The sequence below is a fragment of the Prionailurus viverrinus genome, chromosome A2, assembly GCF_022837055.1.
Source record: "Prionailurus viverrinus isolate Anna chromosome A2, UM_Priviv_1.0, whole genome shotgun sequence".
Taxonomy (NCBI): Eukaryota; Metazoa; Chordata; class Mammalia; order Carnivora; family Felidae; genus Prionailurus; species Prionailurus viverrinus.
The window spans coordinates 9,476,260-9,503,812 of NC_062562.1; the positions used below are offsets into that span (position 1 = coordinate 9,476,260).

General features: G+C 43.1%; 1 protein-coding gene across 4 annotated transcripts; it reads right to left on the reverse strand.

Annotated features, from left to right (window-relative positions):
• Positions 1-346: 346 nt before the first annotated feature.
• LOC125157317 (adhesion G protein-coupled receptor E2-like) lies at positions 347-26,164 on the reverse strand. 4 transcript variants are annotated; one of them, XM_047843912.1, is made up of 19 exons: positions 26,000-26,135; positions 25,308-25,517; positions 24,942-24,992; positions 24,555-24,677; positions 22,617-22,772; positions 18,091-18,237; positions 17,835-17,881; positions 17,635-17,712; positions 17,046-17,223; positions 13,526-13,633; positions 13,118-13,338; positions 12,747-12,926; positions 9,090-9,284; positions 8,568-8,803; positions 8,209-8,275; positions 7,695-7,786; positions 6,682-6,850; positions 6,485-6,595; positions 347-568 (listed from the first exon to the last, which is right to left on the reverse strand). In XM_047843912.1, the coding sequence occupies exons 2-19, from the start codon at positions 25,342-25,344 to the stop codon at positions 479-481; spliced, it is 2,286 nt and encodes a 761-aa protein (XP_047699868.1). In that variant the 5' UTR covers positions 25,345-25,517; positions 26,000-26,135; the 3' UTR covers positions 347-478. The 4 variants fall into 4 exon arrangements, with proteins under 4 accessions (XP_047699868.1, XP_047699885.1, XP_047699894.1 ...); XM_047843921.1 differs by lacking the exon at positions 347-568 and adding an exon at positions 3,657-3,895; XM_047843929.1 differs by lacking the exon at positions 25,308-25,517 and having other exon boundaries at positions 26,000-26,164.
• Between the last annotated feature and the right edge of the window lie 1,389 nt (positions 26,165-27,553).

Genomic DNA, 27,553 nt, shown 5'->3' on the forward strand with positions numbered 1-27,553 from the left:
CTGCCCCTCCCCCGTTCATGCTGTGTCTCTCTCTGTCCCAAAAATAAATAAACGTTGAAAAAAATTTTTTTAAAAAAAAAGAAATGCTATTTCTATGGAACGTCACATTGCTGTAGATAATGTATTCTTTACGTTTTTTTTTTTTCATTGACTCATTTTCTATTCCTGGAACAACACCACATGTTAAAAACTGCCATGGTTTTGTTTTTTTAGATGTTATGACACAAATCCCTGTGTTTTCTTTCAAATAACTTTAAATCTGGGCTTGAATAAGGAGAGACTTTACTTAGAAGGACTATTGTTGTAGGGAGAAGATTCTCAGAAATCCATGAGTATCTCAAAATCATATGGAAAAATATTTTTATTTTATAGGGTAAAGGAAGAAGCAGGCGGAGATAAGCAGCGTCTTTGGAGGGGAAGCTGGACAAATAAGAGGAAATTATCAGTGTGTTGTGGCAAAAAGAGGGTCCTGCTGTGGTCAGCCAATTCCCAGGAGAGGCTGATGGCAAGGGTATGTTCCACTTTTCGGGTACTTGCTCAGGCTGGAGGGTAAGCAGAAGTCAGGGGCCTGTAGGAAAGAGAGAAGCCTGATTAAAGTTCAGTCAAGAAAAAGCAAAGAGCAAGAAATGGCCCATTGTGAGCACCTAATTGCTTATTCTTCTTTGTAAGTGGCCTATCTCTTCTGTCACATTTTTTCTTCTAAATACACTTTATAGCCAGTTTACTAAAGTCCGTGAAAATGTCTTGGGACTTTGACTGCTGTTGCATTGACTGTGTAGATGAACTTGGAGGTAGTAACTTTTTTTACAGTATTAAGACTTTTCCATCACTACTAACACAACTCTCTCTCTTTGTGTAGGTTATGATTTCTTTCAGTTACACCTTACAGTTTTCTCCTTGAGAACTTCACGCGTTTCTTATGGGACTGTTCTTAGGTGCTGTTGAGGTTTTATTTTATTTTTTTAATTTTAAGTTTATTTATTTATTCATTTTGAGAGAGACAGAGAGAGCAAGGCGGGGAGGGGCAGAGACAGAAGGAGAGAGCGAGAGAGAGCGAGAGCGAGAGAGAGAGAGAGAGAGAGAGAGAGAGAGAGAATCCCAAGCAGGCTCTGCACTGTCAGCACAGAGCCCGATGTGGGGCTTGAACTCATGAAATGCGAGACCATGACCTGAGCCGAAATCAAGAGTCAGACACTTGGGGCGCCTGGGTGGCACAGTCGGTTAAGCGTCCGACTTCAGCCAGGTCATGATCTCGCGGTCCGGGAGTTCGAGCCCCGCGTCGGGCTCTGGGCTGATGGCTCAGAGTCTGGAGCCTGTTTCCGATTCTGTGTCTCCCTCTCTCTCTGCCCCTCGCCCGTTCATGCTCTGTCTCTCTCTGTCCCAAAAATAAATAAACGTTGAAAAAAAAAATTTAAAAAAAAGAGTCAGACGCTTAACCGACTAAGCCACCTGGGGAGCTCCTGTTGAGGTTTTATTTTTAAATTTTATTTATTTATTTATTTATTTATTTATTTATTTATTTAGATGTTTGTTTATTTTGAGAGAGAGACAGAGAGACAGAGAGACAGAGAGACAGAGAGAGTGTGAGCAGGGGGAGGGGCAGAGAGAGGGAGACACAGAATCTGAAACAGGTTCCAGGCTCTGAGCTGTCAGCACAGAGCCTACCACGGGGCTTGAACCCATGAACCATGAGATCACGACCTGAGCTGCAGCTGGACGTTCAACCGACTGAGCCACCCAGGCTCCCATTATTTTTAAATTTAAACAGCTCTTTGTATTTTTATTTTATTTTTTTATTAAAATTTTTTCTTAATGCTTATTTTTGAGAGAGAGAGAGAGAGAGACAGAGACAGAAAGAGACAGAGCATGAGCAGGGGAGGGGCAGAGAGAGAGGGAGACAGAATCTGAAGCAGGCTCCAGGCGCCGAGCTCTCCACCCTGCGCGGGGCTCAAATTCACAAACTGCGAGATCATGAGCTGAGCCGAAGTCGGACCCTTAACTGACTGAGCCGCCAAGCGCCCCTCAGCTCTTTGTATTTTAAAATTTATTTTTCCTTTGGTAGAAAAACCATTGCATTTTGAATGTTGCCCTTGCTTTCAGCATGTTAGTGAACTCAGTATTTTCCAGTGAATTCTCTGAAGCTTTCTTGGCAGACAATTATACACTCTTTCTTTCTGCTCCGTTGGGTTGAACTTGGAGATAGCATAAAGAATTGTGAGCCGGTTCAGCTATTGAGTTTCAAAGTAGTTTGAAACGGGGACACCTGGCTGGCTCGGTAGAACATGCAACTCTTGATCTCAGGGTCGTGAGTTCAAGCCCCACATTGCGTATGAAGCCTCATTAAAAAAAAAAAAAAAAAGGTAAAACAAATCATTTTGGAATCAGTAGTTAACATGGGGACCGTGTGATTGGTCCATAAGTCCTGCTTCCTAAGCAAAGGAGAAAGTCCAACGATTCCTCAATCAGAATCTGCAGTTTAACAAAAGATACCAGACATTCTGTAGACAAAAGGAATTTCAAGCATTGTGGGCAAAACACTAGTTAAGAATTAGGGTTGGGATATGTCATGCCTTATGCTTTGCTTTTCAGCAACTGTATTCTTGCCTTTACCTAGAGTGGGCACCTCGTTTAAAACGTTAAAACATTTACTTTTGATAATAAGTAAGAACATGAATACAGTTTTGTTGTAAAAATACAACACCACAAAGCACAAGAGAGATCTGACTGATCCTCACCTGACCTAACCTCCCTTAAATAGGTTTTCTCTACTATTACTGAATTATAATTTGTTCTGCCAAACAAAGAATCTATGACTTAATTATGAGAGTTAAACAAGACTCTATCCATGTAAACATTCAAATACTACTACACTTAAGCTTTTAAAGTTATATAGCATTGTACTACAGACACCCAACAACCTGACCTCACTTTTTATTGTATGTGGAGATTTTTCTGTGTCAACATAGGTACCAGTGATTGGGTCTTTGTGTCTATGGACTGGCATTCCTTAAAACTGAAATAAGGGGCGCCTGGGTGGCACAGTCGGTTAAGCGTCCGACTTCAGCCAGGTCACGATCTCACGGTCCGTGAGTTCGAGCCCTGCGTCAGGCTCTGGGCTGATGGCTCGGAGTCTGGAGCCTGTTTCCGATTCTGTGTCTCCCTCTCTCTCTGCCCCTCCCCCGTTCATGCTCTGTCTCTCTCTGTCCCAAAAATAAATAAAAAAAAGTTGAAAAAAAAATTTTAAAACTGAAATAATTTTTCATCTTGCCATGTATTTTATTTTGTTTTATTTTATTTTATTTTCAGAGAGGGAGAGAGAGAGAGAGAGAGAGCAGGGGAGAGGGGCAGAGGGAGAGAGAATATCTTTAGTAGGCTCTGCACTGACGCTGGGATCATGACCTGAGCCCAAATCAAGAGTTGGAGGCTCAACCAACTGAGCCACCCAGTGCCCCAGCATCTTGCCCCTTCTTATTGATGGTTTATTTGAGTGGTTTGTGTTTTCCCGTCTTCCAATGCCACAGTGAACACGCTGAGGCCATCTTTTTCCTTGAGGTCCCGACTTCAGAGACTTTTAAGAGCAAAGAAGACTGTGGTCCACTGGATGAAGAGGACCTCAGCTGGACTCAGCTCTTTGTGGCTGATTCCTGGAAGTTGGAATCCGCAGAATCTGGAAACGGGAAGTTTGTGCCTAGAGGAGCCTGGACACCAGAAACTCTTGTCTCCTGAATCTGAGACTGTGCATCTGCAGTAAGTGGGCTTGAAGTGTCAGTGTTGGGGGGGTCAGCAATCCAGAAACATGATCAGGAACTCAAGGCTTGGGCACTGGGGATTCTGTGAAGCCGGGAAGTAGGCTTTCCGAATGTGGGGGATGTGAGGAGTTGGAAGAATGGAGAGCCTGAAAAGGAATTGGGGACAGTCAGACAATGGGAGAGACTGTGGTGGGCCAAAGGGATCGCCCATAGCGGCAGTCTCTGGTGCAGGGGTCCTGATGGGGGAATGTGAACCTGATGGAGGGGATGGGGGTAGGAGTCGGGGTGGAGTGGGAGGGCTGGGCTTCTGGAGGAGCTGGATAGGGAAAATCTGGAGCAGTGCTGGAAAGAGTCAGGGAGGATAGTGAGAGGGTTTTGAAATGAGGAAGCTAAGACGTATGCTATAAAACAGTTGCCTAAAGTGAAAAAACCGGCAAATAGCTGAGCCAGCATTTAAACTCAGGTTGGTACAAACTGAATTTCCCAGCTGTAAACACCCTAAGAGTGTGGGAGAAGGTCAATCTGGGATTTCTGCTTGGGACTTTGTTTTGTAGGGTTTTTTGTTTTTGTTTTTGTTTTGAGAGAGAGAGCATGACAGCACGAGTGGGGGAGGGGCAAAGAGATAATCCCAAGCAGGCTCCAGCAAAGAAAGAGCCCATCTCAGGGTTCCATCCCACGACCCTGGGTTCATGTCCTGAGCTGAAATCAAGAGTCAAACACTCAACTGACCACCCGGAGGGAGAGAGAGGATCCCAAGCAGACATCACTTTCAGTGTGGAGCCTTTGGTGGGGTTTGATCCCGTGACTGTGAGATCATAACCTGAGCTGAAATCAAGAGTTGGATGCTCAACAAACTGAGCCACCCAGGAACCCCCTAGATGTGAGCACTTTAAAGTGAGAATGAGATAGTTATACACATCATGTGAATGTCTTTCTTTATGCTTTATGGCAACTTTGAATTTTCTTTTTATTTTTCAAATCGCAAGTATGTGGATATTCTCTTTTTTAAAATAATGTTATCAACGTATATATACAGCAACGTAGGGAAAACCTCCCCTACCTCCCATGGCTGCCTCCTCCAATACCTAGGCACATGTGGATGTGCATTTCCCCTCCTTTACAAAGCCTCTCATGATCTACACTTTGAAATGTACCCAATAACTTTGCTAAATGCTAACATATATACATTTATGTATAAATATCTTAAAATCTTGTACCAAACTATGAGAACAGAAGTGTTCTTAGGACCCAGCCTGGTAGAGTGGTTGAAATACGAAGGAGATGGAGCAAGCTCACGTAGAAAGATAGCAATATTCCAGGGAGTGTGGACACATGGAAGCCAGAGACCAAGAGGAGTATTGTGACATGGAGGAAGCCAACACAGCATCCAGTACACCAAGAGTTCCAAATGCTGCTAAGACTACTAAGAGGACCAAAAGATATTCACAAGTAGAGACCATTGGTGGCCTAAGACAGAGGTCTTTTGGTGGAATGATAGAGGCAAAATCCAGGTTTGAACATCGAGAGGAAGAAGAAGAAGGAAGCATAGATAAAACATTACTACTTCCTGGGAAGGCTTGGTGGCTCAGCTGGTTGAGCATCTGACTCTTGATTTCTGAATCAGGTCATGATCCCATGGTCGTGGGATCGAGCCCTGAGTCGAGCTCCACACTGAGCGTGGAGTCTGCTTAAGATTCTCTCCCTATGCCCCTCTCCCCCAGTCACACACTCTCTCTCTCTCTCTCTCTCTCTCTCTCTCTCTCAAATAAAAAAAAAAAATTAAAATAGATCAGAGTAAGTGAGACATGTAATGTGTTACAATGCAGCTGTTGAGAACATGAGAACCAATATACCAGAGACAAAATGTGTGAACCGTAATGTTAAGCCACTGGGAAGTCAAGAGGGTCAGGAACCAAACTACAGGTAGAGGGATTGGCCTTAAAAACTAGGAGGCATATTTTTTCTATGTGCGGTCACAAGAGGGAATGAGGACACAGTGAACTAGATGCCAAATGGCTGGTGTTTTTGAGAGTGCAAAAGTAACCTTGTTTCTTCCTGCTGACTTGTGTTTTCTCTATGAAGAAGTCAGTACGCACATCTGCTGGGAGGAGGAAAGAGTTTGAAGGATGAGATTTTGATGAGTAGACCATTTGGGAAGGAACAGTTTTAGAGGGAGGACAGGCAAGTTGGGGAGAGATGTGTAGACGACTTGCCAGGCAGGGTGAGGATGGGGGGTGGGGAATGAAGTTGGGAGAAAGTAGAGGAGGCTGAAGACCTTGCATAATTTATATAAAGCCTGTGAGTCTCTCTGGAATGACCTGGGAGAAAAGATGTGCATGGCTCTGTGCACTTTGAGCATTAACGATCTGCTCCATACCATTCATTTCTGATTAGTTAGCTGACCAAGCTTCCTTCTCTGCTTATAAGTATCTACATTTATATCTTCTCACCAAGCACAATTAGAAACCCTATGCAACATTTTGCACAAAGTGGGTGCTCCACAAACGTGGGGAAAGAGGACAGTCATGTGCAAGGGTCACTGTGAACATAGAAGCTCAGCGAGTGAAAGTATAGGAAGAGCTCGTTTCAAGACAGGGAAGTGCCTTCAAGTGAGTCCAGGCATGAGCCTTGCTAGGGCATCGCCTGCTCTCTGCTCAGGTTGTCCAGTGAGGCAGGCATGAGATGCCCAAGCGGATCGGCTAGGGAAGTGCTCTGGGAACACTGCATAATCTTACCGCACTGTGCTTGGAGGCATCAGACACGGTCCCGCTTGAGAGCGTGTAATTCTCAGGCTCGGCTTTGGCTTTCCTGACCCCTCTGAACCATTTCCCGTACTGCTCCCGGACCTGCAGGGGCGAAGCACGCTCTGGGTCAGCTCACTGGGGCGGGGTGGGGACAGGAAGAGTCCTGGATGGGGGCCGGACCATGGTACCTGCTGGCTGAGGAGGCAGTACACCAGGAAGATGAATGCTCCCTGCAGGCTGTTGATGATGGTGAAGAGGTAAGCCATGATGCGGGCAGCTGCCCCCACCTGCAGGACACCCAGACACCACGTGCAGCCCAGGATGAGGAGCTGAGCCGTCGCTTTGAATGTCAGCATCCTGGGTAGGAGGAGAGAGGAGGCTTGTGATGCACCGGGAGCAACAGCCCCCTCCCCACCCCACCTGTTTTCAAGTCCACTCCACGGATGCTTCCTACTGGGTAGCGATCAACTTGGATCTTTATCGTCAATGATTCCATAAAAAGAAATGGTGTTTGGGTCAGGGATGACAGTTTGACTAGGACTAGGGATGGTAGTGACACTCCAGAATGTGAGTTTCAAAAAGGTCACGATGTTTCAGGAAGACCCCTAATTTTGCTCAGCTGACATTGTCAAGAACATTCTGTGCCCCTGGCCCTAGGCTGGGGCTTGGGCATTCAGAACAACCAAGACAAGACCTCTGTTTCCACAGCCCTTACAGTCTGGTGGCAAGACAAAAACAAATGATCACTTATAACATTTGCAAAGTGAGGTACTTCTGCCCAGATCCCATCCAGGGCTGTTCCTGTCCCCACCTTCTCCATGACCTGACCCAGAATGTGCTTTGCCCAGAATAGAGGCCACTGATTCTGTGCAAAGTTGAGGAAAGGAAAGGACATCCCCAAACTCCTAGATGATGTGACATGTGGTTGATGAACCCGTGTTCACGTGGGGCAAGAGAAGGGGAAGGCAGGGGGCCTAAAACGCATGAAGGCATGACCATGAAAGGGTGCGCTGGGTTCTGGGAACTGTTATGTGATGTTTTGAGTGTGTTGTAAGGATAGAAATGTTCTCAGGACCTACTATGTAAGGCATGGAAGCAATCCCTGTGTATCAGGGCAAAGTCCATTCTCTCTGGACATCAGATCCTTGGAGCTCTGAGGATAATGCTCTGGATGGGGGACATTCCTCTGACTCATCCTCACCTGGTGTTCTGGAGGGTGGACACATCTCTGTTGAGGGAGGAGAGCTTGTTTTTCACTATCCAGAAGGTCATCAGAAAGAAGGCCAGATTAATCTGCAGAAAGCCCACAGGCGTATTAAATTCACTCCACATCTGGTAAGCATCCTCCTAGCTCATCCAACCCCTAACCCGGCAGGTAAGAAGCTTTTGCGTTTTGTAGAAGTCCTAGAAGACTAGACCAACCACCCTGTAACTCAGGCATGTGTTTGTCCTGTAACTCTGGCGAGCACTTCGATGCAGTTCACATGGAAACTCCAAATTTTAGCACTGAAAGTCCCAGGTCTCAGGAAACATGTTAGTCCTGTTGTCACAATGGAAATTCCTGCATCCTGGGTGGGGGCGGCGGGGGGGTCTCTCATCAGTCCTGGGCCAACTGGAATGATTGCTCCCGCTGCCTGTAACCCTCCTGGTACACCTGGTCTTTGAATGACCGTCACTTTGGCAGGCAGGATGCTCTGATGTCATGTGTTACTCACGGAGAAGATGGTGCAGACGGGGCCCAGGAAGGTCCATACAAATCCTTTGTCTGTGTGGAGCCAGCATCTAAGAGAGAGATGAGAAGTGAGTCAAGAGAACATTGGCCTTTTTGGATAAAGAATCACTAGAATGTATAATATATAATGATTAAATACTTCATAATGAACATTTAAAATAATTAAATCCTAAGGACTTAAAAACAGTTCAAGGAACACAAAATTCCACCAGAGAGATGACTTTGGAGTGGTCACTGACCTTTCCTCTGCCTATCATGTTCGGGGGAAATTAAATTGCTATTGGTTCTATGATGGCCACAGTTGTGCTGGAGAAGATAGGGGCAGTGGGAATTTGCATTTACCTGGTGGGTGTTCCATAAAGGGAAGGTCTGGATGCAGCAGAAATGGCCACTATTATAGCTGGGACTCCATAGCCCACAGGGAACATGAGCCACTTCATGAGCCTGCTCACACTGGAGTAGTTGACCACCGTCAGGTTGCGTGCCGTGAGGAAGAGGTGTAGACCGTCCAACAGCATCCAGGTGAAGGAGGCCAGGTAGAGATAGTGTAAGACTCCCGCGATGATGGTGCACAGCAGCTGGGGGAGGAGGAAGGAGTCACCAGGAGGGACTGTCAGGGAGGAGGGTGGCCCCAGGACCCCTCCCATACCTTGCCAGAGGGGAGAACTCGTATATATATATATAGGGTTGAGTTGTTGAGAGAGGATTGTCTTCTGCTTCATCAGTCAACGTGAAATAGGCTATTTACCCCTCCAGCCTCCCTGTCACCCAACGATGTTGTGTTAAGGCATCAGTGCAGCAGGGCTCCACGAACTGAGCATCCCGTGGCTCAGGGCAGGGGGTCCTCTGGGACAGTGTCAGTACCTTGATCTTGGTCTGGTCGATGGCCGTGAGGAAGAGCAGGTGGGCCAGGAAGAGGCAGATGGAGAGCTGCAGGTGGAGCGAGGTGCTGGTGTTCTGGATGGCTTTGCACAGGAGGAAGGTGAGGGCTGCCAGGAGGAGGCACAGCAGAGAGAGGCCCAGCCCCACGTAGGTGATGACAGCCAGCACGGGATCCTCCTGCTCAGACCCGTGAATGAGATCACAGTCACCTCTTTAAAAGCATAGACTAGAATGGTAAAACTTAAACACACTGATAGTAATGTTGCAAAATGGAACTTTTGGAACTCTCATACACTCCTGTGTGAGAATGTAAAAGGGAACAACTACTTTGGAATGGAGTTTGGGAGTTTTTTTTTATAAAGTTGAACATACATTAATGTTAAACACACACTTACCATAGGACTCAGCAACTCCATTTCTGGGTATTTACCAAGAGAAATGAAAACAAATGTCCATAAGACCAATGTTTACGCATTTTCATAACAGCTCTATTCATAATAGCCCAAACTGGAAGAAATGCAAATGCCCATTAATTGGAGAACAGTTTGTGGTATAAAACAATCTGTGGTATAGTGATATGTTGGGATGCTATATAGCAATAAAAAGGAATGAATTATGTTTACGCTCAGTAATATGAGAGAGTCTCATAGAATGTTGAGCCGAAGAGCCAGGAACAAAAGAGAACAATTCCATTCTACTGAATGACTCTAGGACAGTCAAAATAAACTATAGCAACAAAATGAGATCTGTGGTTTCCTGGGGTTTGGGATGGGAGCACTGAGAGACTCCTGAGGAGCTTTCTGAGGTTACGGAAAAGTTCTACCAGCTCAGTGACCTTTAGAGCATGGGCTTTTTACAACTGTTAAAACTTACAAAGTGTATGCTTATAATTGGATTTCTATTGCAAATCTATTGTATTCCAATAACGTCAGTTAAAAAAATGAGTTAGTTGAGTGCGTGATGCTAGAAGTAAAGCTTGTATAAACGCAGCTGTACCTATGTGATAGGATAACCCTCCTTCAAGACATCAAGCCTTTGAACCTACTAGGGTTGTATTTCGATGCTGAAATTTGTGTATCACTATGTTTATTAGTTTTACAGGTTGCTCTCCTGGAAATGATGCTTCAGTCCTACCCATCCCAGTTACCCGAGAGCACCTTCATGAGTATTTGTACCAGGTCAGCTAGAAAATAATCATATTCTTGGGCTGGGAAAAATAACACAGACCACAAAAACACAGACAATTATCTGTTTCCCCCACTCCCCTCCCCTCTCTCCCCATTGCTAAGGATTCATTACAAATTGTAGTACTTATCACGTTTTAAAGGAAATCCTTGTTTGAAAGAAAAAGTCAATTGTTCTGGTATTGAAAATGGTGGCCCAAAGGTTGCATGTGCACATGTGCTCACATGTCCATGCATGCGCGCACACACACACACACACACACACACACACACACACACCTGTTCTTGGAAATAATTCAAATGCCACAAATGTAATAAAACCAAAACTGCTATTTCCACTTTCTCTAAAACTAGGGAATAATTGGAAGAGAAGCTAAAATCGGAGAAGATTGACTAGAAGTATACATTGGAGGAAACCAGAATAATCTGTGTCATGATTACAATAGTGGGAATGATGTAGGCAGGAGTTTCCATCCACCAGTTGGTTTAAAGAAGTTTGGCTCTGGTTGTGGAGGAAAACAGGTTTTGTACATGAAAACCCTACTGCTGACATTTAATTTTGCTTAGATAAATTTTTATTTTTTTTAATGTTTATTTATTTCTGAGACAGAGAGAGGCAGAGCATGAGTGGGGGAGGGGCAGAGAGAGAGGGAGACACAGAATCCGAAGCAGACTCCAGGCTCTGAGCTGTCAGCACAGAGCCCGACACGGGGCTTGAACTCACGGACCACACGATCATGACCTGAGCCGAAGTCGGACGCTCAACCAACTGAGCCACCCAGGCACTCCTAGATAAATTTTTAAAAGTTACATAAAAATCACAAACCCTGAACATGTTTTTACATAAATATCTTGGAAATAACTCCTCCAGGAAACACCATCTGCCTTAATCATAAGTGATCAAAAGGATCTATACAACATATCACAAAAAATTAAAAGGAACAAACACAAGATCTATACAAAATATCACAAAAAAATTAAATGGAACAAACACAAAATCTATACAAAATATCACAAAAAAGGAGAAAGAGAGTAAAAAATTTAAGTAAGGAATACTCACCAAATAATTGTTAACATGGGGCAGATAAAAGTTGTGACATTATTTACTCTGAATCAAAGCATGTAAGGAAGCTCTTGCCTTTATAAGCAAGAAATGAAAGCAGAGATACAAGGCCTCAGAGAAGAGAGATCTTGTGAAGTTGTGAATTAGAAAAACACAGTAAAGAAGTGGAAGAAAAAAAACCCCTGCAGTAATGAAGACAAAATTTGAAGAGCTCATATTAAGAATGGACCCTACTGAAGTACAGTTTAAGAGAACAGGAATGAAAAAAATGGGCAAAATTAAATTAATATAAATAAAGAGGCAAAAGGAAATCAGAAGAACAAGAAATACGAGAGCGAGGTAAATGAGAGCCACAACATGCAGAGTTGGTCTTCAATGAAGAAAACCAAATCAATGAAGAGAACAAATGTTGGAACGTATATTTCAAGGTTTATTTTCAAAAATGAAAGAAGAGTCAAATCTAAACACTTAAAAGAAACACTTTGAATGGTTGGGTGGGGGGATTAGCCAAGAATGACAGTATCGTTACCCAACTTTAAAATGTAAAGGAATCCATTGGGTGGCTACTGATATGTGGCAATATTATATGTGTGTATTAAATGTATGTATCTCAAAGTTAGAACTATTACTCTGACATAGCAATGCTATTGCAACTTTGCAGAAACTGAAGCTTGCAAAAAATGTTTGTCATTGGAGATTTGCTAAAGTATGGAACATCCACAGAATGGAAAGCTGTGTAATTTAAAGATGAATGGTCAAGTTCTTTGTGTACTGATACAGAATCTCATAAGTATTTGAAATGGAAAAAATGCCTAAGAATGAATATGTAGGCAACGCCTGGAGTGAAAATAAAATTACACATTATATGTATTTGCTTGTTTATACATAAAATATCTCTAAAAGTGCTCAGAAGAAACTGAGATTTCTTCTAAGAAGAACCCTGATCACTGGGGGCCATGGGCGGGAAAGAGACTTTTCAATGTTACTCCTTCAACCGTGTGAATATTTTTCATCTCATCAGAAATGTAACCGGGAAAACTTGTACACCACATTTTATTCCTTGCTGAAATGGCGGGAGGAAACACGCTGTTTTGGGGGTGCTGTTTGAATTGGTCTGGATTCCCATGAGGCCTGGCCATTTAGTTAAAAGAGTTCTCATTTTGATCTGCCTGCTGTCACCTGGGAGGATCTCAATTCCTGGTGCCACCACCTACCCCGCCTCCCCCACCCCAGAAGGAGTAACCCTGTCACCCAGCCAGGAAAGAACGATGGTTTGGTCCTCGATGCTGATCTCCCTGGGTCCCTTCTGACCTCTCCCATCACATCCTTTCCTTTCTGGTTGCCTGTAGTCTCTAGCATCCTTGTCTCCATGGCCTCTCTCAGGGATCTCACCTGAATGTGGCCGTGGGCCATGAGGACAGCAAAGCTGCTGAGGTGGGAGCACTGGCAGGTGGTGCTGGCGTCTCCGGTGGCCACCATCCTGCAGCCCGTGGTGGACCAATGACCACATCCGTCCTGACTGTGCTCCCAGAAGACACAGAACACCTTCTGCGTTGGCCCGGGCGTCACCAACTGTAGGAAGAGAGCGTCGGTGGGAGCTGGAGACTCTTATCCAAAGCTGGTTTGCAAAGGGCTTTCCTGGGGGAAGGAGGCGCCCACGGAGGAGGCCCCCAGGACACAAAGGGTGATCTCGACAGTGAGGCTGAGCCCCGGACCCAGACCAGTTCCTTGCCCAGCCACAGCCCCATTCCACCAGGACTCACGTGGTGGGAGAAGATGAAGGTGACGGGGGAGCCGAGGTTCTGGGTGTCCTTGTTGCTCACAAAGGCAGAGACGACATCTGAGAGCAGGACAGGGGAGCCTCCTGCCAGGAAGTCCCTGTGTTCACGCAGAACTGTCTGCTGCTTAGAGTCCAGGACCAGGGGCGCCTCGGCCAGTAACTTGCTGATCCCTGGAGTGGAGACGAGGCCCACCACAGAAGGACCTGCAGGACAAGGCCAAGATTGACATGTCAGGGTCGCTGCCAGGGCCCCTTTCTCCTCAAATGGACTCTCCCCTGTAGCCCCGCCCACCCTACACTTTCCTTTAATCTTTAATTCTGTGTCACATCCTGGCTGTCTGGTCCCATCGCAAGGTCTCAGGGGCCTTCCCTTCCCCACTGCAGTTGTTACCCAAGTCATTGGATTCCTGTGCCACATCCCACTTCAGCTGCATCTTTGCCTGGCTCTGGCCCAAGGTGACATCCCCGATTCCTTGGTCCTGCACCGTCAGAGACAGTCCTGTAGTGGTGGCAATGGCACGAGGGATGGGAGAAGTCAGGCTACTGCTTGCAGTGTTGGAATTAGATCTTTTTGGTATGCTGATAAACCACATGAATTTTAAGTATGAAATAAGAGTGATGTGGCTGGTTTAATACTGTTATTTGAGCATTTACAAAATGTTTATTCATTGAGAGAGAGAGAGAGCAGGGGAGGGGCAGAGGAGGAGGGCAGAGAATCCTAAATAGGCTCCATGCTGTTAGCACAGAGCCCAACATGGGGCTTGATCTCACAAGCTGAACGATCATGACCTGAGCTGAAATCAGAGTCAGACTCTTAACAAGCCACCCAGGCATCCTTTGACTATTTTTAAAAGCTGAAAACCAAAATGTTTCCAAAGATTGCACTTTTTTAGAAAATTTTCTACTGAATTTGCATAATCTCAAGGAAAGGAAGAAACTGCTAACAGACAAGGCAAGGCTTTTGTTGCGATGACAATTCTAACTCTGTGGGTAGTAAGCTTAGGAATTCCCTGAGCTTGCACCCATGGGTTAACAAGGCAGGGTGAAGTTGCCCAGTGCAGAGCTAATTAGCAAAAAAGAAAGGTGCCTTGTTGACCCTGAGGTAGCATGCTCTGTCTTGTCCCCTAGGCAAGTTAAGATAAACAGACTGGCGCCTCATGCCTGCTGTAAACAACTGGCACCAGGACTTTGTTTTTTATTGACCCAAACCCCTAACACCACATATCTTCAAAACCCCCTTTCCCTCACTCCCATGAGTTAATGTTCATGGTTTCATTGTCTCTTCCTGCACGTCCATCATGTTTGTAAGCCTTCTAAAAAAATGCTCCTAATAAAAATGGAGCAAGGACCCTTACTCGGCACTCTTGTCTCCTCCCCGGACACTAGTCTCTCTCACATTTTAATCCTGCATCCGCTTTCTTGCTGGACAAGAGAGAACTCCAGACCCGGAGTCTACGACATAACTCTAAATCACAGATGCTCCAAATTTGAATATAAACAACACTGCTGTTAAATCTGATGTAGGTATTTGCCACGCGAAGTCTGACAAGGTCTGGTGTCCAGACTATATAAAGAGTTCTTATAACTCAATAATAAGACAAATAACCCAATTAAAAAACCCAAAGATGAGCTCGAGCCCCACTTGGAGCTCTAAGCTGACAGTGCAGAGCCTGGGTGGGATTCTCTCTCTCTTCCTCTCTTTCTGCCCCTTGCTCACTCACACCCTCTCTCTCTAAAAAAAAGGTTTTAAAAAATAAATAAAATAAAAAACCCAAAGAATGCAAAAATCGTAATTCAAAGGGATACATGCACCCTAACGTTTATAGCAGCATTGTCTACAGTAGCCGAAGTATGGAAAGAGTCCAAACATCTACCAACTGATGAATGGATAAAGAATAGGTGTCACACACACACACACACACACACACACACACACACTAGAACATTAGTCAGCATAAAAAAAGAATGAAATCTTGCCATTTGCAACGAGGTAGATGGAGCTAGAGTGTACTATGCTAAGCAAAATAAGTCAGTCAGAGAAAGACAAATACCATACGGTTTCACTCATAGGTGGAACTTAAGAAACAAAACAGATGTTCATAGGGGGAAAAAAGAGAGAGGCAAACCAAGAAACAGACCCTTAACTATAAAGAACAAACTGGTGGTTACCAGAGGGGAGGTGGGGGGGATGGGTGAAATAGGTGATGAGGGTTCAGGAAGGCACTTGTGATGAGTACCAGATATTGTATGGAAGTGTTGAATAACTAAATGGTACACCTGAAACTAATATTACACTGTATGTTAAATAACTGGAATTTAAATAAAAGCTTTAAAAAATGGGCAAAAGACTTGAATAGGCATTTCTCTAGAGAAGATATATAAAATGCCAGTAAGTACATGAAAATATCCTTAACATCATTAGTTACTAGGTAAGTGAAAATGAAAACCAGAATGAAATACCATTTCGCACCTGCTAGGATGGCTATAATATCACCTGCCCTCCCAAATAGCAAGTGTTTGCAACGATGTGGAGAAATTAGAATGCTTATCCATTGCTGGAGGGAATGTAAATGGTCCAGCCACTTTGGAAAGCAGCCTGGAAATTTCTCAAAATATTAAATGTAGAGTTACTAGATGACCCAGCAATGCCACCGTCATATCTACCCCAAAGAAAGGAAAACATACGTTCGCACGATTTGTCTGTGAGTGTTAATTCATAATAGCCTCAAAGCAGAAAACCTAAATGTCCATCAACTGATAGAAAGATAAATAAAATGTACATAACCTTATGAAGGCATGCCATTTGTCAATCAAATGGAATGAAATACTGATATAAGCTACAACATGGCTGAACTTCAAGATGTATGCTGAGTGAAAGAATCCAATAACGTAAGGTCATAGGTTGTATGATTCCATTTATATGAAATGTCCAGAATAGGCGATCCATAGACACAGAAAGCAGGTTGGTGGCTGCCAGGGGCTGGGGGTTGCGGGGAATGTGGAGTGACCGCTCATGCATATGGGGTTTCTTTTTGGTGTGATGAAAATGTCTAAGATTATTTCATGGTAATGGTTGCACACCTTTGTGAATATGCCCAAACCATTGAATTATACACTTCAAATGGGTGAATTTATGTTGGGTAAATTACATCTCAGTACCACTGTTGAAAAACACCTGATTGAGGTAAGTCTTCCTGGTAATTGCCATCTACATATGGTGAAATTAGTCTGGAAATGCTTTCTTTGAGCCCCAGATAAAATGATTGCAATTCTTTCCAAATGCATGCAAAAGGAGTCCACAAAGATGGAAAGATATTAAACAATCACCAGGCTATTTGAGGATGCAGGAATCAGAATCAAATATTTGTGGCCAGCTTTTAATTCTCTTTGCCATCTCCTGGGTAGTATGGATGCTGAAAAATCTGGGAAAAACTGCATAGAAATAAGCATGTGTTTCAACAATGAAACCATTGGTACAATGTTATTTAAGGTTATACTTAAAATTAGATCAGATAATATGTAATTTTCAACTTTTCAAGATTAAGTGCATTTTCTTCATTTCCAGGTAGTGTTGAGTTTATTTTTGAATACCTTATTTTTATGAACCTCATTGCTGCAATTTTCTGTTGTAATTATATAAACGATGTAATGATAGACTTACTGATATTTGTATATGCTTCTTTTTACTTATCCTTTAAAAAAAATCTGAAACTTTTGTGCTTAAAACAAATAAAAGACTGAGTTCCACAGGAGTTTATTTTATGATAGGAGAATATTTTCTGAATTATTTTAAATAAAATACTGAGATGTGAGTGTGGCCACTTGGCTCCAGTGGGACAGTCTCTAGGAAGAGGGGAGAGTGAGAAGGTGAACAGAAGGAGCAGGAGCCTGAAGCATACTCAGATATTTACCTGTGCCTGCAGGAGCATGTGCGGTCAGTGGCCCATTGGGCAGCAACTTGCTCAACACTCTCAGGACATCCTCCAGGCCAACGAGCAGGTGAGTGGCCACACAGTGCTGCTCTGAAGGGGCCAAGGTCTCCAGGTCCCCTGGGGTCTCCAGCAGCTCATCTACTTCCTGCATGAGGTCCTGGGGGATGGGACAAAGAGCCAGTGGGCAATGGATCAAATGGGTTGCATGAAGACCTGGCCATTCAGCCCAAGACAACAGACCCTAGACATTGGGTATTTGGAGGGTAACAATGGCACTGAATTAGATTCCTTGTATGGTCCTTGTTGCTTAGATCTCAGCCACTTAGAGGTCAACCTGGGTCAGAAAGGCCAAGGATGACATAAGCCCAAAGCCCAGAACCAGCCAATAGGGAAATAAATTAGTGCACCTGGGTGTCTTTAAAAGTGCTTCTAGATAGCCTTCTCTCCACCATGGGTGAGGGACCAGTTGCAGTGCCAACTACATAGGAGCTTGTCTACATCTCTACCAAAGTGACCCAGGTCTCTATGGGATTCCCACACCTGGCATCTTTCCTGGTTCTGACTTTACCTGGATGGTGTTCTTGGCCAAAGCTGGCTTGAAGTCTTGGGATAACTGCTGGACCTTGTCAAAGAAGCGGGAGAGACTCTGGGGAAAGAGGACATGGGAGCAGGTCAGAGAGCCTGAAGTGGGAGTTTGGGGAGAGGGTGGACACAAGATGGTTGCTGAAGATCTTTCTGCTTCTAGTCTTCTGCTGAGGCTCCACTCACCTGGCTGTTGACTCCAGAAGGTGATGTCCATGAGGGGAAGGAGACTTCTGCAGGGAAAAGAGGCAGAAGCACCACTAATGTGTGTGTGTGTGTGTGTGCCTGCATATACATGCAGAATGCATGTATGTGCATGGTTTCTGTTTTGTGAAGGCATGTGTTCACACGGATGTTCATGTGCAAGAGTGTGTGCGCACACACATGCACATGCATCCGTGTGCATCTGTGTGTATGCATGTGTGTGTGTTGGACTATATACCTTCACAGATGGTGAAGTTCAGACCATGTAGAGGCCTGGATCTGGCCACCCAGTCATGGTGACAGTAGCATTTGTAGCTGCCCTTCACATTGATGCAGTGGGTGGTGTTGTGGCATTGGTGTTTTCCGGAGCTGCATTCGTCCACATCTAGAGACACAAAAGAGAAGGATCAGTCCCCTGTCCAGGCCTTGCTCAGGCCTCTCCTATACTCAGTAAGTCCAGCCTTACTACCTTCCATCATCTTTTTCAAGGTCAGGCATCGAAGATTCCGTCATAACTTTAATGGACAGATACCATCTGGTGATAGCACTCTCTACTCAACCACCACCTCAGACAGAGCAGGGGTTGGCAAACCATGGCCCACAAACAAATCCAGCTGTTGCCTATTTCTGTAAAGGATTTTTTTAAGTGGCTAAGATAAAAAAATCAAAGGAAGAGCTGTCTTTTTTGACCCATGAAAATTATATGAAATTAAAATTTTAGTATCCATACATAAAATTTTATTGGAATGTAGCCACTCCTATTCATTTATGTGTTGTCTGTCTGCTTTCACACTATAATGGCAGAGTTAAGTAGTTGTGATAGGGACCTTGTGGCCCAAAAAACTCAAGATATTTATGATGTGGCCCTTCGCATAAGGAGTTGGCTGGCCTCTACATTGAAGCAAGGTTGCCAAGATGAGAACTTTGTGTGTGTATGTGTGATATTCAGATCAGAGCTGCTTGTGGATGGTGAGTGTGGTAGAGAGAATAATGGCCCCTTCAAAGACATCCAAGTCCTTATTCCTGGATCCTATGATTATGTTATCTTTCATCCAAAAGAAAATTTTGAACTTGGTGATTAAGTCTCTTGTTGGGGGATTATCCTGATGATATGGGTGCAGTTAATATAATCACAAAGATTCTTATAAAAGGGAAGGAGAAGGTCAGAGAGGAGAGGAGATGATACATATGATGTTGACTTTGAAGAGGGGAAAAAGGAGCCTTGAACCAAGGAATGAAGGCATTTTCCAGAAGCCAGAAAAGGCAAGGAAACAGATTCTCCCCTAGAGCTTCTAGAAGGAACCACTTAAAACTTCTAACCTTCAACAAATTAAGAGACTATATTATACTGTTTTAAACTACTAAGTTTGTTATATTAGTAATAAGAAATTAATACAGTGATTCACCCAGGAGCCTGGGAATCGCTTCCAGCCAAGTGATGTTGGTATCTGCCCTTCGCGTTGCTGCAGGAGTCTGATGGGTAATCGGGAGGTATGCGTAGTCAGCTCAAAAAGCCTCTAACCCCACTGGCTAATGCCACCCCTCACTTTTCTGTGGCGCCAGCTCTACCCTTCAGGGCTCTGGGCGTACACACACCTCAGCATTGCCTATAGCCTGTTAGGTGGGTGGTAGACCTATTCTAAATGCCACACCCAGAAGGAACTTGCTTTGGCCCCAGAATATCTCAGGCATCCCTGCTATCTCCCCACCCAAGGGAAGTTCCTTCTCAGAGCAGTTTGTGGTTGAAAAATGAGGAAGGCATGTGATTGTGGTCACAGCATTGAGTAAATGTGACTGTCCTCAAATTCACTTGGCTGTAAACTTATCTTTCTGTCTTTTCTAATTAGGAGAGAAATTTGATCCTCTTTTGTTAACTTAGAAACCAGGAGAATGGAGCTAGGACAGTACTTGATACAGCTTTTTCTGTTTGTAACCTAGACAGTGGGGTAGGAGATGCTTCTCTCAATTTAAGGTCAGAGAGTTTTCTACTTTAGGGATGGTGAGTAGCTTACAAACAGCATCATGCTCCCAGTAAGGCTGAGGTTTGAAAGTGATCCCATTTCATGTAAAAAAATTTTAATTACATATTTTTTTTGAGAAAGAATGAGAAACAGAGATCACCTATGAGAATGAGTGAGTGGGGGAGGAGCAGAGAAAGACAGAATTTTAAGCAGGTTCCATGCCCAGCACAGAGCCTGATGCGGGGCTTGATCTCACTATTGTGAGATTGTGACCTGAGCCTAAATCAAGATCTGGACACTTTAACTTTACCCAGGCGCCCTGAAAATTGAACCATTTCAGAGCAAATACATTGCTGTCACATTTTAATATGAAATGATTTGAATCATTGAATATTAAATTCAACGTTGAATTTAGTTTACTTTTCTCTTTGTGGATACTAAACATCCCTTGTCTCTTAGTCATTTCTGATACTTTCAAACATGGGTCAAACAACTGTGTAAATACAAAATGGCCAGTGTGAAAATTAATAATGGATTGAAAAGTCCTCAGTTAATATAAGTCTATGAAGCTTTTCTTAAAAGTGTATTTTACACAGTTTTATAAGATAAACAACTTAATATTCAGGTTTAAAAAAAAAGTTAAAAAAAAAAAACTTAATCTCTTCAAGGGTAGATAAGGAAACCAAGACCAGAGATTGTAAAAACTTAGCCAAAACCAAGGCCAAGTGACAAGACCAAGGTGTGACCACAGCTCACACCCTGTGTGATGATGAACTCTTTCCAGTTTTTCACTTACGTGTTATTTCCAGAACGCCTTCTATGTGCTAGGCACTGGGGTACAGTGGTGAGAAACACATTGTTTTCCCAAGACGTGGATGGTTTGCCAAGAGTGACTATTGACTTATATTGTATTTGTATGTTGATCTGTCTGCTTACTGGAGTAAAAACTCCAGGAGACACAGCCTGTGCTTTATTTAGTGTTGGAGTCACAGTGCCTGGCATAGAGCTCAGAGCAATGGTAGGCAATCAAATCACACTGATGATGAAATTATTGTCTAAATACTACCACAAAGTAGTATTTACTTTTTGGACTACTGCTTGAAAAGTTTTAAGATGAAAATATATGTATGGAAACATGCTTGAAATTAAGAAAAAGGAAGATAGGGGACAAACAAAGCCATTGGCATACTATAAGTACCATCCGTGGCATATTTTTCTATTTAAAACAACTTGGGAAGAATTCTAGTTTATCAAGAGATATCTCATTTAGCTCTATTTTTAATCATTCCAATTGGAAACAACCCAAATGGGTGAATGGATAAACCAATTCTATACAATAGAATATTACTTAGCAATAAAAAGGAATGAACTAGTCATCATAATTAACATTGAAGAAATATCTATATCTGAGCTCCATGCCAGGAGTGGTTCAGAACATCTCAGGTAGGGAGGGATCCCAGGCATCTCTATTTTAAAAAAAAAAAATTTTTTAAATGTTTATTTTTGACACAGAGAGAGACAGAGCATGAGTGGGGGAGGGGCAGAGAGAGAGAGGGTGACACAGAATCCGAAGCAGGCTCCAGGCTCTGAGCTGTCAGCACAGAGCCCAACGCGGGGCTTGAACTCACAGACTGCGATATCATGACCTGAGCCAAAGTCGGACGCTCAACCGACTGAGCCACCCAGGCGCCCTGGAATCTCTATTTTTTAAAATACAGGGTGATTCTAACAGAATCCAGAAATGAAAGTTACTATACGCATCCCTCTAAAACAATGATCTGTGGAGGTGCCTGGGTGTCTCAGTTGGTTAAGCGTCCAACTTCAGCTCAGGTAATAATCTCGCAGTTCATGAGTTTGAGCCCCACATCGGGCTCTGGGCTGACAGCTCAGAGTCTGGAGCCTGCTTCAGATTCTGTGTCTCCCTCTCTCTCTGCCCTACCCCCACTTGCGCTCCGTCTCTAAAAAATGAATAAATGTTAAAAAAATGAAAAAATAATAAAACGACGATCTGTGGACGAACCTGTGACATGTGAATCTAGAAGTAACTTTACGCAGTTGTATTATTAGCCAAACTCAAGATCTGGATAAATAGATCCAGATAAAAGAAAACAGTCATTGTAAATGCAAAATAACTGTAGCCAATTTTCTTTCTGGAAAATAGACGTATCAAAAGCGGGGGGAAAAGGAATGAGCTATAGATACACAAAACAATATGGATAAACCTCCAAAAACATTACACTGAGTAGATGAAATCTGACTTACAAGGCTACATATTGTATTACTGCATTTATATGACATTTTCAAAAGATAGTGCTGCAGGTGGAAAAAATATCTGTATATGAGGGGTTGCCAGGGCAGGTGGCGTAGTGCCTATAAAGAAACAGGATGAAGGAATGTTTTGGAATAATGTAATTGTTTTGGATCCTGAATGTAGTGGTGGTAACCCAGATCTGTACTTATGTTAAAATTCATAGAACTGTCCACCAAAAAGAAAAACAAGTTGATAAAAAAGGGCTCCGAAGCTTATTATTGTATGGTTATCCTATAATATGTGAAACTCTTCTTCATTAATGGAAGTCATCCGTTTCCAAGCCTTAACTATTGTATACAATGTTGCAATAAAGAATTTTCTAGATATACCTTCACAGGGCATTGTAAGTCTGGACAAGTACAAGAAATGGGAGGAAGGAGCCCATGAGAGACCCAAGAGTGCTCTCTTCTGGACTCTCAGACCTATGGAATAATTGACAGGATGAGCTTGGTCGTGGGCATGGGGGAAATGTGTGACACAGAAGCCACTTACCTTGACAAGTGTTCTCTTTCTCGCTTTGGAATTTTGTGCCTCCTGAAAGGAGCTCGTGCCCAGGGGCACACTCACAGTAGTAACTCCCCTCCACGTTGTGACAATGTGCAAGGCTTCCACAAGACATGTATAAAGGTGGGCCACACTCGTTGATATCTGGAACACAAGTGAGAACTTCTAACAAAGTCCAAAATTCTGGTAGGATAGGTAGCAACCAGATTCAGATGATTTGACCCCTTTCATTTTCTTTCTGAACAAAATAACGTGTTCATGGGAGAAAACTGGGAAATCAGAAAACTCCAATGACATTTAAATATCCCACCACCGAGACTGCAACAGTTTTTTTAAAAATGGAGAACAGTATAATAAATCCACATGTATCTGTCACCCACCATTACTGATTATGAAAAGAACACTATTACATTTTCATCAATTTCCTGTGGACTCAGAACACAGCTTTTGGAATATACAAATTCTTCCGGGGTTTTAGAATATTTTATGCCTACTTTTCCACATCAAAACAAGAAATAATTTTAATGCCTATAGATGTTCTATAGTAGGGATATTTCATATTTTATCCAACTCTTGACCAACTGGACAGATATCAGAATGCAATAGTTTGAACCATGGGCCCAGCTTCTTCCTCTTTCTTTGGACAAATGGTTTCACCTCTCAAGGCTCAGTTTCCTCATTTATAAAATGGTGCCAACATTGACTTTCTCAAGGGGCTGATTTGAACTTCTTCACGGACGGCGTTTCTTTGAGAGATTTGTGGAATTCAAATTAACCCTATCTGAATTCCAGCTCTATGACCATCTGTGTGAGTGTGAATAAAGCACCTCTCAAAGTCTCAGCTTCCTTATCTACAAATCAAAGTAATAACAGTATCCATTCATCTGGTTATTATGTAGTTCAAATTAATTTTAATTTCGGAAATAGTGCTTTACAAATGGCAAATGGCCATCCGGCTTGAGGTTGCATGTGGATATTTTTGGATGGAGGAACTGAGATTATGGCTTATAGGGAGTTCCCGGCAAGTTAGCTCTAGGGTTGGTGGAACATTCAGAATCTCTGTTGGCTGCATGGTCCTTCCTGACCTCCTCCTTCAACAGGCTGCCTCTGTCTTTGACCAATTAACAGCCAACAACAACCACAACAGCAAATGTATTGGCTTCTCAAGCGCGATGCACTGTTCTAAGTGTTTGACATGTGTTAATTTATCATTTACGTATTTTTTTCTTGAGGTGACATTCACATACCAAAACCAACTGTTTTAAAGTGAACAATTCACTGGCATGTATTGCATTCACAATGTTGTGCAACCACTCCCTCTCTCTAGTTCCAGAACATTTTTATGACACCAAAAGAAAACCCCTTTAGGTAAAGGGGATTAATAGTACAGTTCTCATGATGAGCACTGAATAATGATATATAGACTTGTTGAATCACTAACTTGTACACCTGAAACTAATATCACACTGTCTGTTAACTATGATGGGATTAAAATAAAAAAATTAAAAGTAAAGAACTCCCTTTCCCATTTAAGTGGTCACTTCCCATTCTTCCCGCCCCCAGCACCTGACAACCACCAATTTGCTTTCTGTCTCTATGGGTTCCATTTATATGTTGATTTAAAACACGTAACTAAATGGGTTGATATTATCATTGTCCCTGATTTACAGAGAAGGAAATTGAGGCCCTGCTTGGTCTTGCACAGCTGATCAGTAAAAAATCTGGAATTCAGATAGTCCAGCTCCAAATCCTCAGCTCTTAACACTATACTCCTTGACCATGAGGCCTGATTGCCTGTCTCTTGGCTTCTCTCTCCTGCCCTGGACAATGAAATGAAGTGCTGCTTCAAGGGCTGAGGAGTCTGTGATGACTCCTCTAAGGACCCCCTCTGTGATGACCCCCTCTACGATCTCTCAGTCTCTTTACCTGTACAGACCTCCGAGGAGGTGCTAAAGATGACCTTTCCAGAGAGTGAAGTGAATCCAGGATCACAGCGGCAGGAGCTGGCATTGGTACAGTGGGCATTCCGTGGGCACCGAGCACAGGGAGCTGTGGGGGAATGGACGTTTGGGTTTGAAGGCTCTCAGAAGATGCCAACTCCCAGTGGGGCATAAGGAGATGGAGGGAGGAGAAGAAAGCAATGCTCGTTTTCATACAAGGAATTGTCCTTGGTAATGGACTGGAAGTCTGGGGGAGAAGCAGGGTCAACTTCTCAAAGCCTAAGAAGAGCACTCTCGAGAAAAAGCCCTTGCTAGTGCAACGTCCCTTCCCTCAGCTTCAGTTAATGGGTACAGTCTGTTTGAGCACACTCACCTCCATTCTTGTGGGCAATAGCTCCCAATGGTATTAGCAGGACACAGAGGCCTAGAACACAGAAAGAAGGTAAATATGGCTGAGGAATGAAATCCAAACCTCCCACACAAATAGGTGCTACAACCTGGTTAAGGTGACTCTCCCCTATTGCCCCATGGCTTCTAAAGCATCCCAGTGTTTCCTTCTGGACAGGTTCCTAGACTTTCCCACAGGACCTAGGGGGTGCATGTTTTCCCTTTTATCTTCCAGAAGGCTCCTGAGGAATTGATAGCAGTAAATTTTTAGTATAGGAATCAAAATCTACACAAATGGAAAGTAACAGGCACACATATTAGAACATCAATTCCCATCAATTTTACGAGATACATCTTATGAGGAAATTTTCAGATCCGCCTGTCTTCATTCAGATATTAATATCTGTTCTTTATAGTCAGGATATTTCTTCTTTTGAAGCGGTTTGAATCCATTTTCACTTCCAGGCTGGCCTGAGATTGCACGACTGTTCTTGGAGTTGATTGCAACTAAATTTGAATGAGTTCTGCCACTCTTTGGCTCTGTGACTTTGTGCAACTTGATCTAGATTAAAAAATTCTTTTTTCAGTTTAATAGAAAACTCTAAGTAGAAGAATAGTCAACTCAACCCGTGAGGATCAATCATCCTGCTCCAATCATCATCAACTTATGGTTACTTTTATTTCGTCCACACCTCTACTCAGCCCCTGCCCCCACTGGATAACTTGGAGGCAAATTTCAGGCACCATATTATTTCACAGGATTTATTCTAAAAACAAAACCATTTGCAGGTAATAATAACAAAAATATGTAGATCATAAATTGAGAAATACCCAAATAAGTCTCACATTTTCCCCTAGCTGCAAATTCAAACCACTTACTTCTTTGAAAGATTAATAGAATTAAAAAGTGTCCTTTTTGGGGGTTATTTTCTTCCCAGAGAATAATGCAAGAGCAAGCTATGAATCAAGCAAAAGACAAAGAAGTTTTTTCCAAAGGCATAGAGAACACTAAAACGGTCTTAAGATTCTCACAATTCTACCTACCTGGATGAAATGCAAAGTATCTTCCCTTCATGGTACAGAAACATGAAGCCTGAGCAGTGGGGGAATTCAATCTTGAGCTGTGGGCCAATAATATTTCCTGTTGAAGCAAAAGTATGCCCTAGAAGAACTGACTAGCTAGAAACAGCTAGCCTGAATGCTTTCTTCCCTTTCCCCCACCAATTTAAACTTATCAGATCTCCCTGTTCTCCTTTTTATTTTTTGCCTAGCATTAGTACTCTTTGGATGGCCAGCCTCCTTGCTGATTCTTCTTCATTTCTAATGATGAAAGAGCGAGTGATGGTGAATCTAATTAAAGGGTCTTTCCAAAAGAGTAAATCTGTGGGTCCCCGGCCAATGATGCAGTTCAGCATTGTTGAATAAGACTACTGCCTAGCTAACATTCACCGACTACCTTCTACATCCTGGGATTTGAGCCGTATACGTTACTCTTTTTCATTCTTGCTTTTCCCCATTGTCTTCAGTCCAGTGATGCTGTTTAAACAAGAATGTGTTGAGGTGGGAAGGCTGCAGAATTGATAGCTGCTAGTTTTATATAAGGCACATACACCCCTTAACATTTTTGTAAGATGGAAATAGTTATTCTTACCAGGGTGTTGGGAGGATTCATTGAGAACAAACAGGTAAAGCACATGACACATTATATGGTCTACTGGAAATAACCTAACAACGTTCTTCCTATCCTCCTTTGTGAAAGGCAGCTAATAATGCAAATATTAGTTATATCCATTATTTCACCAACAGGATGTTATCTTTATTAATTTTTTTAATTTTATTTTTTATTTTTTAAAATTTACATCCAAATTAGCATATAGCGAAACAATGATTTCAGGAGTAGATTCCAAAATGCCCCTTCCCCATTTAGCCCCTCCCCCCTCCCACAACCCCTCCCATCACCTTCCGTTTGTTCTCCATATTTATGAGTCTCTTCTGTTTTGTCCCCCTTTCTGTTTTTATATTCCTTTTGTTTCCCTTCCCTTATGTTCATCTGTTTTGTCTCTTAAAGTCCTCATAGGAGTGAAGTCATAGGATTTTTGTCTTTCTCTGACTGATTCATTTCACTTAGCATAATGCCCTCCAGTTCCATCCACGTAGTTGCAAATGGCAAGATTTCATTCTTTTTCACTGCCAAGTGATCCTCCATTGTATATATATCTCACATCTTCTTTATCCATTCATCCATCGAGGGACATTTGGGCTCCTTCCATACTTTGGCTATTGTTGATAGTGCTCCTATAAACATGGGGGTGCATGTGTCCCTTCGAAACAGCACACCTGTATCCCTTGGATAAATGCCTAGTAGTGCGATTGCTGGGTCGTAGGGTAGTTCTATTTTTAGTTTTTTGAAGAACCTCCCTACTGTTTTCCAGAGTGGCTGCACCAGCTTGCGTTGCCACCAACAATGCAAAAGAGATCCTTTTTCTCCGCAACAATGCAAAAGAGATCCTTTTTCTCGCCAACATCTGTTGTTGGAGCTGTTAATGTTAGCCATTCTGACAGGTGTAAGGTGGTATCTCATTGTGGTTTTGATTTGTA

What these genes read in the sequence shown, in the direction of transcription:
- LOC125157317 (XM_047843912.1), bottom strand. Translation starts at nt 25,344, where the DNA reads ATGAAGACAGGCGGATCTGAAAATTTCCTCATAAGAT. An exon ending in TGGCCAAGAACACCATCCAG is followed by an intron (nt 17,224 to 17,634) that starts GTAAAGTCAGAA and finishes CCCATCCCCCAG; the next exon opens with GACCTCATGCAGGAAGTAGA. An exon ending in ACTGCCTCCTCAGCCAGCAG is followed by an intron (nt 6,596 to 6,681) that starts GTACCATGGTCC and finishes TCGCCCCTGCAG; the next exon opens with GTCCGGGAGCAGTACGGGAA.